General features: G+C 37.9%; 1 protein-coding gene across 1 annotated transcript; it reads right to left on the minus strand.

Moving 5' to 3' along the window:
* Positions 1-731: 731 nt before the first annotated feature.
* LOC144642615 (vesicle transport protein SEC20-like) lies at positions 732-12,419 on the minus strand. The gene is made up of 5 exons (XM_078501627.1): positions 12,232-12,419; positions 10,849-10,940; positions 5,568-5,672; positions 3,661-3,779; positions 732-1,925 (listed from the first exon to the last, which is right to left on the minus strand). Exons 1-5 carry the CDS (start codon positions 12,412-12,414, stop codon positions 1,726-1,728), a joined length of 699 nt encoding a protein of 232 aa, XP_078357753.1. The 5' UTR covers positions 12,415-12,419; the 3' UTR covers positions 732-1,725.
* Positions 12,420-12,753: the final 334 nt, after the last annotated feature.

Consider the following 12,753-nt stretch of genomic DNA (forward strand, 5'->3'; position numbering starts at 1 on the left):
TTTGAATTCGTTGAAACGTTACACTTCAGTGACAGCATACATGAAGTTTTTTAGTCCGCCATTACAGTTCGCTTCGTTCAAGAACTTCAGATGAGCTGAAACGTCGGTTTGAAATAGCGTCAAGGTTCTTCTACTTGTTATTATTTGTTCTGCAAGGATATCTGGCGTTAATAATGAAGAAACAGGTAAGTTTGTCACGTAATTTTTAGTTTTGCTTTGTTTGTGAGGCTCACATAAACATTGCAGCCGAGATTGCGCAGTACGGACTGTAATTCATCTTTAATGAGCATAGATTTTTACAATTTTAGTTTGTCCATTTACTCTGTAGTTTTTGTTTTGATTGAGAAGACATATCAAACACTCGAGACAGTGTTTCATCGGCTTTCCAAAAACCTCAAATTTCCCCCAAAAAAATTCTGCTTGGCATCGTATTTTCAACTCTCTTCTTGGTATTTGGATATCCCAATGAAACACTGTCTCTCATGTATGATATATTACTTCAAACATTGCAATCTTACTCTCCATTTCTTTAACTTTGCAGCCTATTTGTTATTATTTTTTTGTGTTCATGCAATTAATTGCCTTTCAAGTCTCATTGGCATGTACAAAGAACAAAAAGAATTTTAACTTGCAGCAAGGCTTGGAGGGCAATTTGCATGTACACACAAGAATAACAAATACCGGTAGGCTGCAATAGGTCTATTTCTCAAACCAAACTCACTTCCCTTAGAGGTTCAAGAAATTATTCTTATATCCAATTTTCATTTTATTTTTTGTTGGGGACCACTGAAGGAGGGTTTGAAATATTTTTTTGGTAGGTAGGGTATTATTTATATCGATGTGTTGGAGATAGTCACTTTTACTGTCTGACTTAGTACTGTAATCCCAAGAGTAAACAATATAAACACCACACTCCTATGCCATATACTTGTGGACACTATTTAAGAAACTTAGAGAGTTTTGTATGCATGTATGCATGTGAAAAAAATAAATGTGTTAAGAAAAGAACAAGGCCTCCTTTTGTCTTTTGGTGGGTGTGGTGTGATCTCTTATGCCTGGTTCACACTAGCGACATAACAGCAAGGTCATGCAAATGCAAAAAACACCTTGTGTTGATGTTTTATGTCACCAGTGTGAACAACATAACAATGACATAAGCATAACGACATAAGGAAACTGAAAGAACTGAACTTTTCTTTATGTCATTTTGTCTATGTCATGTCGCTAGTGTGAACTAGGCCTCATGCCTACTGGTGGAGGAAGGGGACCTACGACTCAATCTAATTTTATAATTAAATAACACCATTGACGCCATTCAGCTGAGAACAAAATTATTTATTCTGTATTTTGTTTTCTAAATAATTTTTTTAGCCATTCTTTACTACTTTAACAGCCTGAAATTAACTCTGGTCGTTCTTTGCAGTAGTTATGGCAGTCACTCAAATGACCCTGGTCAGCCACGCCTTGAAATCCATGAAATCCGCCATTTTCAATGCCATCAAAATAATGAAAATTGTACGATGAAGCGAAATCTTCTAAATTTTTTCAGTTTATTTATTCTTGCCACTTGTCTACTAAACAATGTGTCTACTAGACAATGTATTGATATCATGAGCAGAAATTAGATATTGACCAGTCTTGCAGGCTGACAATTAATTTATATTAATATAATAAATAAATATTCTATAATATTATTTTTTATGTTCAGACTTAAATATATAGCTTTCAGCCCCCAAATATTGGAAGTCGCTTCTTCAAAATGTAAAGAACTGTAGAAAAGAACAGCACAAGTCCAAAGAATATCAACAGTCTATCGGTAACTTCTCTTCTGTTGTATTTATTCAAGAGGTTCTTGCTTGTTTGAATTATTCCTGATAATCCCTTGTATTCTTCTTGTGTGTCCTTGACTTGTGCAGATGAGGAGGCTGGGAGAAGAAAAGTCAAAATAAAATATTGATGATTAAGATAAAACAATCAGGAAGCATCATTAATCAAGAAGTCATCTGTAAATGAAGCACAGGTATTAAGCAGAAATTAGGTCTGAGTGAGTTTCTGCTCACTCATTCTTCAAAATTTGCACAACCTGAAATTTTTTTATGTGGCCGTCCCGGGGGGGGGGACTCCTATGTGAAACGGACAGGGATGCTCGTCGGAAATTTTGAAGAGAACCCCTAAAAGAGACCAATATGGGTGTGGCTCAAGCTTTTCTTGACCCCTAAAAGATAACAAAAAACTAAGAATAGAATTAATATTTATAAATTTGTTCGTGTGTAACCCTAATCGAGACCATGATGACTAAAAATTTTGGCGTTTTGGTAAAAATATTGGTGTTTTGTCCGGAACACCCTAAGCGAGACCAAAAATCCGAAATTTACACCCCTAAGCGAGACGACGAGCATCCCCGTCACTTTCATATGCGAGTACCCCCCCCCCCCCGGGTGGCCGTTTTTGCAAATAATGTAGCTACTTCTCATGACACTGATAAGATACCAAATGCTGACAGAGGCAATTAACCATGACTGGTCACCTGGCTCTATTTTAGGCACAACAGCCCATTGAAAGAAAACAATGAACTTATGTAATGCTCAAAATAATTTGGTCAATCACGTACAAGACCATTGAACAGAGTGGCCTAATGGTGAGCACACTGGACTTTGGACTGAGAAGTCTTGAGCAAAACATTATAATTATTCTCACAGTATTAGCCCCCATTAATCTAAGAGTATACATTGGTAAATACAGGGGCATAGCCAGGATTTTTTCAGAGGTACAAACAATTTTCCAAATCCCCTCCTTTCCCCTCAAGTCTCCAATCTTCTTTTTTTGCTTGCATTGTTTAAATTTTGTTTATTAGGATGTGAGTGTAATGGTGAGGTTATGTTGTAAGCATTCTTTCTTGATATGAAATGGCAACTATTCAGCCAGTCTCTCGTTACAACCACAGACTGAGCTAATCTTCTGTGAGTCTTTCTTTCTTCCCAGCGAAGTTAGTTCAGAATGAACTAACTTAAAGTTCTTTTCAGTCCTTTCCATATGTTTATGAACATGTATCACGGACAGCATAATACATGTTCAATACCGTATTTATTCGATTAAGCGCCCAGGGAACTTGAGAGTGGGCGCTTATTCGAGGTGGGCGCTTATTAATTCGAGGCTGCCAGGCGCTTATTAAACTTTCACCATTTTCAGCAAGTAGTAAGTTTATTTTGTAACAAAGCAATAAATAATAAAATACTGAGAAAACTCGGTCTTTAAATTTTTGGGGAAGTCTCTTAGTAGTACTTAGTCGCTTTCAATCTCATTGATACTCCTCTTGTGCAATTCAGTTTCTTGGCTAGGAATATTTCTACTCCAACCTCAAATAAGCGCCCACCTCGAATAAGTGCCCACCCTGAAGGTAGGAAAAGAATTAGCGACCAGCCTCGAATAAACGCCCACCCCACTCCCGCCAAGAAACCTGAATGAGGTTCTAATTCATCGCAGGGTCCTCCCCCCCCCCCATTATTATTTTGCCGGTACTCAGGGCTCGAACTCGGACTGTCGATTCGGAGTCCGGTGCACTAACCATTAGGCCACTGCGCCTCCCATATCTATCCTTATACAGTAAGATAAAACAATGTTGTCTGTTACTGAAACAATATTGTTTGTTTTTTGACCCACCTAATGTCTGCATATCAGCTTCACTCTGCTTGACCTGGCCTTCCATCATTCTTGCAATACTCATTAAATCTTGAGTTATGTTACTTGCAGTCTTAGCTAAATTCTCCTTGTTGAAGGTCCTATTGAACAGGTACATAATTTGGTGATAAATTTTTCATTTATCCATGTAATATCATCATAAGAACTATGATGAACTAACATTCCATCCAATATGCACTTAATAGTGGAGGGGGGGGGGCAGGGAGGGGGGTATGAACCTCCCTCTTCCTGTACCATATACTCCCAGTTCCCGCCCCTTTCTTTAGTGGTTTCTACTTCTTTGTGCCATTACCAGTGCAGAATACTATGTTATGTTGCAAAAATTTTTCTTAATTTCTCCCGGTTCCCGCCACCTTAAGAATCCCGCTTCCTGCACTCTCTTCTCCTACCCCCTATTCTTCCAGGCCCCCACCCCCTGTCCCCCTCCACTAAGTGTTGTTTTCCGCTGGCTGAGGCACGAATTAAGCGGAAAACGTTTTTCTCACACACAGCTGGGAGTCTGGGTGCTAGTGTGCAGGGGGTCTAGGTCACATGGTTTTCCGAAGTGTTTAGTTTTCTTGGTGCCGTTCGCCTTGCCTGATCCCCGCCCACCCACCCATATTAAGCTTTGTAAGTTTGAAGTTTAGGTGTCGCTAGTTTTTTCTCATGTTTTGTTCCTGCGATACTCTTAGCTTGTTGTGAGAATGGTTTGGCTTGGCATGGCTACCAATTGTGTGTGAGAAATAATAATATTTATATCCTGGGTGAACAGACGTCACTATTTTCAATAAAAAAATTTCCATGCTGATGGCATGGTGTTAGTGTCTGATTGAACAACCAGTCAATGTCAGAAACTACACAGTCAGATCTCTACAGCAATAGAGTTATGTCATCCATATTGAGTTTTTTGGATCAATTGAATCTGATACCTTATTACATGAAATTTTCGCGACACTTTAATTTCGCAAATTTCGCGATTCTAAAAAAATTGCGAAATTAAAGTGACGCGAACAATAAGTGTCGCGAACATAACATGACACAAAAATTAAGTGACTCACTTTATATCAACAAAAAAAAATTAAGTTTTAGTACCCTGAAGGAAGGATTTTCAGTGTAAATGGATGTTGTCGTCAATTGACTCAAGATCAATAACTCACGCACGTACAAACATGACCTACTTGTAGACATTGTGAGAACTGCTCTGTTGTTGCTATTGCCGAGAATAAGACCCGCTCTTGCGTTTTTGTTAATTTTGACGTTGTTGTTCCCTTGATGAAGTCTTTTTATTTAATTCAAGGGTATGTTAAATAATATTGCTAAGGAAATGTCAATTGTGTCTTACTCAAAAACGCGAATTTAAAGTGATCGCAAAATCGCGAAATTTAAGTGTCGCGAAATATGCCCACTTTAAAATCGCGAAATTAACGTGTCGGGAAAATTTCATGTAATAAGGTACCTCTTAAGCCAAGGAGTCTGAAGAATTGAGTGCTCAAAGGGAGACCTTAGCTTACTTGGGAATGGCCTAGAGTAGCTAGACCCCTGACTGCTTCATGTAGAAACCTCGAAAAACACCAGCAATGGAAGTCTTGAAATCCTCATTCACGCTTCAATAAAGCATGGAATTTTATACTGCATCTTGAAAATGTGGGTCTTTGATTCATGTTTATTATCTACAATTATGGGTTATCTGCTCCCCTAAGTGCAATTTAAATATTAAGCACTCCAGGCAAATATCAACTTTATCAGGCACACATGTTAGCAATAAGATTTGTAAGTAAGGATCTTAGCACCTTGATATCTGGCAAGGTTAGTCTAGGTTTAACTGTAATTTCTATCTAATTGTAATAGTTCTTTCTATATTAATTTTATTGTTATTGTTATGAACCAACCTGTTCCTTACATTGGAGGCTTGCCCTCCCAGTAATTCTTCCTTTTCACTTTTGTCAATAATGGCCTTTGATGCTAAATTGGCCTTCCTGATTGATGCCTGGAGACTAAAATGTAAACATCAAAATAATTATTTATCTTTTTATTATACAAGCACTATGAGACGTGTGTGAAAGAAAAACATGTAAATAGCTTCTAGATAAAATGGCAGGACTGGAATGTTTTTTTCACAACCTGTTCATGCATATTTCAGTAGCAGATCCAGACCTTCAGCTAAGTGGGGCCCCTGATCATCCAGGCCCTGGAATAAGTTAAGGAGGGGGCCTGCTCTCAAAAATAATTTTTCTTGGCCCTTCGGCCTCTATTTGGCCATAAAATAAGGTGAGGGCTAGGGCCACCCGGCCCCTCCCCTTAGATCCGCCACTGTATATTTTCATACATCAAATGAAAATGTAATTTGTGATGATCTTAAATTAGCAAAAATTACTATTTTGCCGGCACGGATCAGAGGGCTGGGTGCGGGTTTGAGGTGCGCAGTGTATAGTGGGATTTGAGTTTAAATAGGTGGCTGTTAGAAAGGTGAGACATTCTACGGTCAGCCTTCGTCACGTTTGGTCAATGTTTTTTTCCACCGGACAAAACTAAAGTCAGAGAAATTATTCCCGGAACAATCGTGATCTTCTTGGTCAGATAAAGAATTGTCGCACTATATTTTATTCTACCAATATTTTTCTTGTTCTACGAGACGAGCGGAGGTGCCGCTGAGCAGATGCGGGATGTTGAAAGAAGCGCGTTGCTTCTCCTTCGTTCAATAAGAAGAGTAATGAAGATCAGTTTAGAGCTAACAAATCGGTCCTAGACGCAATTGAAGACGATCGCGTCGACTTGACAAATCCAAGAAAGCGTTCTATCGGGGAATGTCTTTTTAGTCGCCGTTCTGTTTGGAATGCAAACATCACGACGTGGCGGATGTCGGAGAGAGAGAGAAGAAAATTATAGAGCGAGCAAAACCAGGTCTCTGTAGAGACTCCTTTCTTGTGCTGGTCCTGCCGACTTACGGTCAGAGTGGCTAAGCAACAATGCCCAGGATCAAGGTGTATTTGTTCCATTTTACTTTTGGTTTGATTTCTTTGATTTACACTTTATTCATGTTTTGTTTAAAGGCAGATTGCGTAGATCACTTCAGTTTTGGAAAGTAATTCCCACGCCTTGTTTCATATAGGCACTATTAGTCGGGCTTCATGTTGCCACTACTTATAATTCCACGGTTTACAACAAACAATTAATCACTATTATTGTGTTTTTTTTTCTCAGATCACTATAACGGGCTTATTAGTTTTGAGTGTATCACTATATTTTCTACACCTTCTATCTGTTCCTATTTTATTCCTTGTTATTGCGTTTATTGATCTCGGTTAATTTTTGCGCATCATTATATTGTTGCTACGGGCTAAGGTTTCCCGTTAGTCTCCTATGCATTTTGCGTCCTACAGTATTAGTACTTTGCTTTATGGCTTTTTAGCCTAGCTTCTGCTTGAAGGGCATGTGCCCTTGAGGGGTCTATGATATGAGATTGTTTATGTTTAAGATTTGAATACAGTGCCCTTGACGGGTCTATGATAGAGATTATTTATGTTGAAGATCTGAATACAGTGCCCTTGAGATTGCATAGAAGAGCCAATATTTGGAATTCAAATAAACCTTTATTTATATATTAGTTAACACATTGCGAAAGAGAGAAGGAAAAATACAATAATCGTATGTAAGTACCAAATTTAAGTCAGAAGTTTTTAGCCATTGTAAATATAGAAAAGACAAATAAATTATTACTATTATTATTATTATTATTTTTTTTGTTTTTTTGAAGATGTGATTACACTGTCCTTGGGGGGTCTATGATATGAGATTATTTATGTTGAAGATTTGAATACAGTGCCCTTGAGGGGTCTATGATATGAGATTGTTTATCTTGAAGATTTGAATACAGTGCCCTTGAGGGGTCTATGATATGAGATTGTTTATGTTGAAGTTTTGAATACAGTGCCCTTGAGGGGTCTATGTTAAATGATTGATAATTTGAAGATTTATTATCACTCCCCTTTAGGGGTCTGATATGAGACTTCAATGTAAGTATTTATATTTTTAAGTGCCTTTAGTGGTGTAAGAGTAATTATTTTTTGTTTTTTTTTTTTGGAGTAAGCGTTCATAAATATGAATCGTTTTCTGGAAGTTGCTTGTTATGTATTAGCTTGCTTAGTCTTTTTTGTTAAGTCATTGTTTGTTTTCAATATTCATTTTTTTTTTTTTTTAGAATCTGGCACGAGGTTATAGTCTTCACCTACATGTGATACAGGGAGGTGTTTATTATTATTAAAAATAAAAATAAAAAGAAAGAAAAGAAATAGCTCTTGTTTTTGAGTGCTTGAGTTTTTGGTTAGTTGCCCGTGTTGGGTACCAGTCCCATCCCTGTAAAGCCCATCAATTGTGCCTCGTTCATGCAGTTAATGCTGTATTCGAGCACATCAGTGTTTTCTATCAGTTGCGCATTCCATGGTTTCAAGCCGCTGCACGATCTGGCAAGCTTGAGTGTCCCAATTATCCTTCACTGTTATAGCAGTTAAAGAAAGTACGGTCCACCAGCTAATCACTGAAAGGAATGCCCAGAATCAAGGTGTAGTTTGTTCTGTTTTGCGTTTGCTTTCAGTTTTGATCCTAGTTATCCTTTGGTTTTTTCATACTAGTCGCATTTAGTGCTTTTCATCTTATTTTACATTAATTCAATTGTTTTTGTATTTTATTTCCTAGATCATGAGTCTGAAGCTTTGCCATTGCCATTTATTGATCCCTCTTTTCGTTTACTTGTTCTGTTGGTGTATTGTGATATTAAATCTGGTGTCAAGTAAAAAGATTGTGTTTAATTATCACTTCAGTATTTTGGAAAGTTTTTGGTGCACCTTGTTTCATATTAGGCACAATAAGTAGGGGTTCAAGTTGCCACTACTTTTAATTCTGGGGTTTTTGTTACAAGAAACATTGTTAGATTTACCGGTAGTGATGATGGAATCTGTTTTTGCTAAGATCGCTTTTAGGAGCAATGTTAGTTTTAGTGTTGCTCGGATCTGTCTTTGCCGAGATCGCTATTACGAGTTTTTTAGTTTGCAATGTTTCGTTTTATTTTCAACACCTCCAACGATATTTAATCCTTTATCTATTCCTATTAAAAATATGAGGAAAAGCGTTTGTATTATTGATCTTGATCTTTGTACCTTTACGCAGTAATTTTAGTATTCTTATAAGCCAACGTTTCGCGTTGGTTTCCAATGCATTTCGCGTCCCACAATGTTAGTACATTGCTATTTGGCTTTCAAGCCTTCTCCTTGAAGATGACGTGGCCCTTGACATGTGCCGTTTACGGATCTATAATATCAGTTTGTAATTTTCGATTATTTGTTTAACAGTGCCTTTGATGGGTCTATGATATAAGATTCTTAATGTTGAAGATTTGCATACAGTGCCCTTGAGCGGTCTGTCATACAAGTTTGCTTATTTTGAAGATTTGTAAACACTGCCCTTGAAGGGGCTGATGTGAGACTGTTGATGTTGAACAATTGTATATCAGATAGTACCTTTGAGTGGTATATAGAGTATGTTTGTTGTAGTTTTGTTTCTTTCTGGATAAAGCGTTCACAAATATTTTATTGTGTTTCTTTGGAAGTTGCTTGTCTGTTAGCTTGCTTAGTTTCTGTTTTGTTAAGGCAGGTTGGGGTTATTTTTAATTTCGTATATATTTCCCCTCTTCTTTGTTGTCACATATTGTTTTATTTTCACTTGGTTTTTTCGTTTTTTCTGCAGACATTTTTGACACGAGGTTCTGGACTTCATCTATCTGTAATACGGGAGAGGTGTCTTTAATAATGGAGAAAATGAAATTTACAGCTCTTGTTTCCAGATCTTCTGGGACTTAGTTACGCAAGAGTTTTCAACAGATGGAGATCCTTTTATGACTTTTATACAACTGTGTTGGCTACCAATCTCATCCCTGTGAAGCACATCAATTGTACATTGATCTGCAGTATCTGCTGGATTCAAGCAAAATAATCAGTTTCCTTTATCAATTGCGCTTTCCATGGTTTCAAGTGGCTGCACGATCTGTGAACTACCCACTCAGATGATGGTCTCTTTCAAGGAATTTCCGCTAACATGGCCCTTTGGCCTCAACCTCTGTTGTGAACAATTAGTTACATTCTGTTGACACTCTCTAGCAAGTAGATGAGAAGTTCAAAATTATAATCACTTTGCTCTAGCCCTTTCTTTTTATCTCTATATGTTGGCTTGGCTGGCCAACGCACCCAATTTAATCAATGGTTTGTGTGTCCGGATGTGTAGTGGAGGCAAAATATGTAATTTGTGATGATCTTAAATTAGCATAAATTACTATTTTGCCGGCACGGATCAGAGGGCTGGGTGCGGGTTTGAGGTGCGCAGTGTATAGTGGGATTTGAGTTTAAATAGGTGGCCGTTAGAAAGGTGAGACATTCTACGGTCAGCCTTCGTCACGTTTTGGTCAATGTTTGGTTATATTTGTTTTTCCTATGTCATCAGTGGATGCAGGATTACGCTTCGTTTTGTTTAAATATTTAGTTCTGCTATTATAATTGTATCACTGTAAGATCATATATTTCGAATGACGCTTCGTCTTGTTTAAATATTTAGGTTTGCTATCAGAATTGTATCACTGTAAGATCGTATATTTGGAAAAGTATTTGTTTACAGTAGTTAGATAATAATACCCTAAACCCCCAAGGGTTGCGCCACTGCCTTGGTCGGGGCCACACGTTCCCCGTTTTCTCCACTTGCTGGTTTTTAGGGGTTTTTGTGTCCGGCTTTGGTGCACTTAAGTATTTGTCATTTATTCATACCTTGTATTATATGTTGAGATGGAATAAATGGGACGATGGCTTGGCTGGCCAACGCACCCAATTTAATCAATGGTTTGTGTGTCCGGATGTGTAGTGGAGGCAAAATAGTGTCTTTCACACAAATCCAGTGTTCTATAAGCTAGAACAGTGGTTTATGGCTGCATTTGGATAAACACAACTATGCAGAGCTTAACATTGTTATTGTTGAACATAACATGATTTAGCCGCAGTTCACATACAATTAGATCATGTCTGGACATTTGGTGTTTCAAGTGCAAGTATTGTTTTAAATATGGTTTACTCACAGTCACTGCAACAACTTTCTTATAGTCCAGTGTGACCAAGCACCCTCACAAAACCGTACCTTGACAGCTCTTTTCTATGATGCTGCATGGCTGATAATATTGCTAGTCGGTCAGACTCTTTGTCCTGCTCAAATGCCACTTGCTCCAAGCCCTGAACAGAAGACATTTTTTGTAGTGGAATGAGACTTGAATGGTTGTAAAGAAAGCCTGAAATTTTTCTGGAAAGTGCTTCTGGGCTGGGGGGTGGGGGAGGCTTAGGTGGGATCAGTGACACAAAACGAACAGAGATGCTTAAATTTCTTTCATCACATAGCTATTGTTATTTATCAATAAAAGTATAAAAATTGAATGGGTCAAACATGTGAGTTGTAGTTGATAGAACTGACAAAAGAGAGATCTGGTTGCAGTAACTTCATAATTAGATATTGCTACAGTTCTAGAATGGTTTCACTGCAACAATTTGCAAAAGTCAGGTTGCATTCCATGTACTATACCCCACGCCTAAGATGCACCAAGCATGGGCAGATTTAGGGGGGTTGGGGGGGGGGGGAGGACTGCTCCCCATTTTCCTTGGATACATTTTTCAAAAATTGTAACCAACCATCTTTCAAGTGGTATTTAGCAATCAGGGCTGAGTTGTGGGTATGGGGGAGTTAAAGCTCTCTGAAATGTTGTCTTGTGACCACCTCAAAACAAGGCTGCATTTTATGTACAGGTAGGTTACACTGAAGATCTTTGACCCTGTTTGGCGTGTATTTATAAATTTTGCAGCATACGTATTGGTGTATGTACAATCAAAGTCTTCGTAATAAAGTGGCATGTCTAAGCAAGCATTGAAATAACTTATTTTGCTTTGGAATGGTGAAGAATTTTGAAAATTTGGCATATCTTTAGTGTAAGTTGTGCACTAAATGCACCCAAGCCTCCATATATACCCAACTACCTCTCTATAGCTAAAAGAGAGATAAATACCCAGAAAAGATGTCTGAGATTTAATTGGACAAGATTTCCGCACAGCCCCATACATTAATTATGCATACAATCTTCTGACTAACTCGTTCTTTTCCTGATTGCTGTTTGTGTATAGTGATAGTATGAAATAGTTGCATACATAATTAATGTATGGGGCTGTGCGGAAATCTTTCCTTTAATTGATAACTTAGCACTCCTCAGATCACATGCCCAACAAGACAACATGCATACATGGAGATTTCATTAGATCTCATTAAGCTTACCTCGAATCTCAATAATCTCTAAAGGGGGAAACTAAGTGAGGCAATCAAAGTGTATTGTCTGTATTCGCATAGTATGGTTTTTGCGTCAAAAATTGTCATTAAACACTAGAAAATTCACGAACAGTTTGCAAATCAATGTTAAGTATAACCCAAAAGTCTATTAATAAATGAGTTTCGTTGTACAAAAATAGAATTGTAAGAGCTTACCTCGACTTTCTGCCTCAAAGAATGTAGCTTTTGTTTAACCTTCAAATTCAAGTCATTGAGAAAACTCAATGGCCCCTCGCATTGCCGTATACTTTGCACATTATTTTGGATGTCAAACTCGATTTTAACGATTTCTTGAACAAGAATTTTCACTTGAACGGGGACTTCAATGCCGTCCGCCATTTTGAAAAAAATACGACGACAAAGAATTCTGGGAAAGTGGAAAACAATCAGGGGTGGGGTAAGGATAACTTTTCTTGCTAGTTGCGTCAACATATATTTTCAACCTTGATATTTTTCCTTTTCATTTTCCTTTCACCCGTCAATAACATATAGAAATTCTGTGACTTATTTGTTTTTAGCTGTTGCCATTTCCCTCCAAAATAGCGTGGGAGAGCCTACTCCGATCAAAACTCCAATCCGAGAGGGTTATCTTTCCGGAAAGTTTTCGGAAATCATCGGTGTTATTCGGTGACTCGTAAAAAAGTCGTCAAATGTTCGGCTACCGCCAATTTTGAGCCA

This window comes from Oculina patagonica, chromosome 2 (genome assembly GCF_052425735.1).
Source record: "Oculina patagonica isolate OP01 chromosome 2, crgOcupat, whole genome shotgun sequence".
In the NCBI taxonomy this organism is placed as follows: domain Eukaryota; kingdom Metazoa; phylum Cnidaria; class Anthozoa; order Scleractinia; family Oculinidae; genus Oculina; species Oculina patagonica.

What these genes read in the sequence shown, in the direction of transcription:
- LOC144642615 (XM_078501627.1), bottom strand. Translation starts at nt 12,414, where the DNA reads ATGGCGGACGGCATTGAAGTCCCCGTTCAAGTGAAAATTCTTGTTCAA. An exon ending in CTTTGAGGCAGAAAGTCGAG is followed by an intron (nt 10,941 to 12,231) that starts GTAAGCTCTTAC and finishes TCTTCTGTTCAG; the next exon opens with GGCTTGGAGCAAGTGGCATT. An exon ending in AGCTGATATGCAGACATTAG is followed by an intron (nt 1,926 to 3,660) that starts GTGGGTCAAAAA and finishes TTCTTCTCCCAG; the next exon opens with CCTCCTCATCTGCACAAGTC.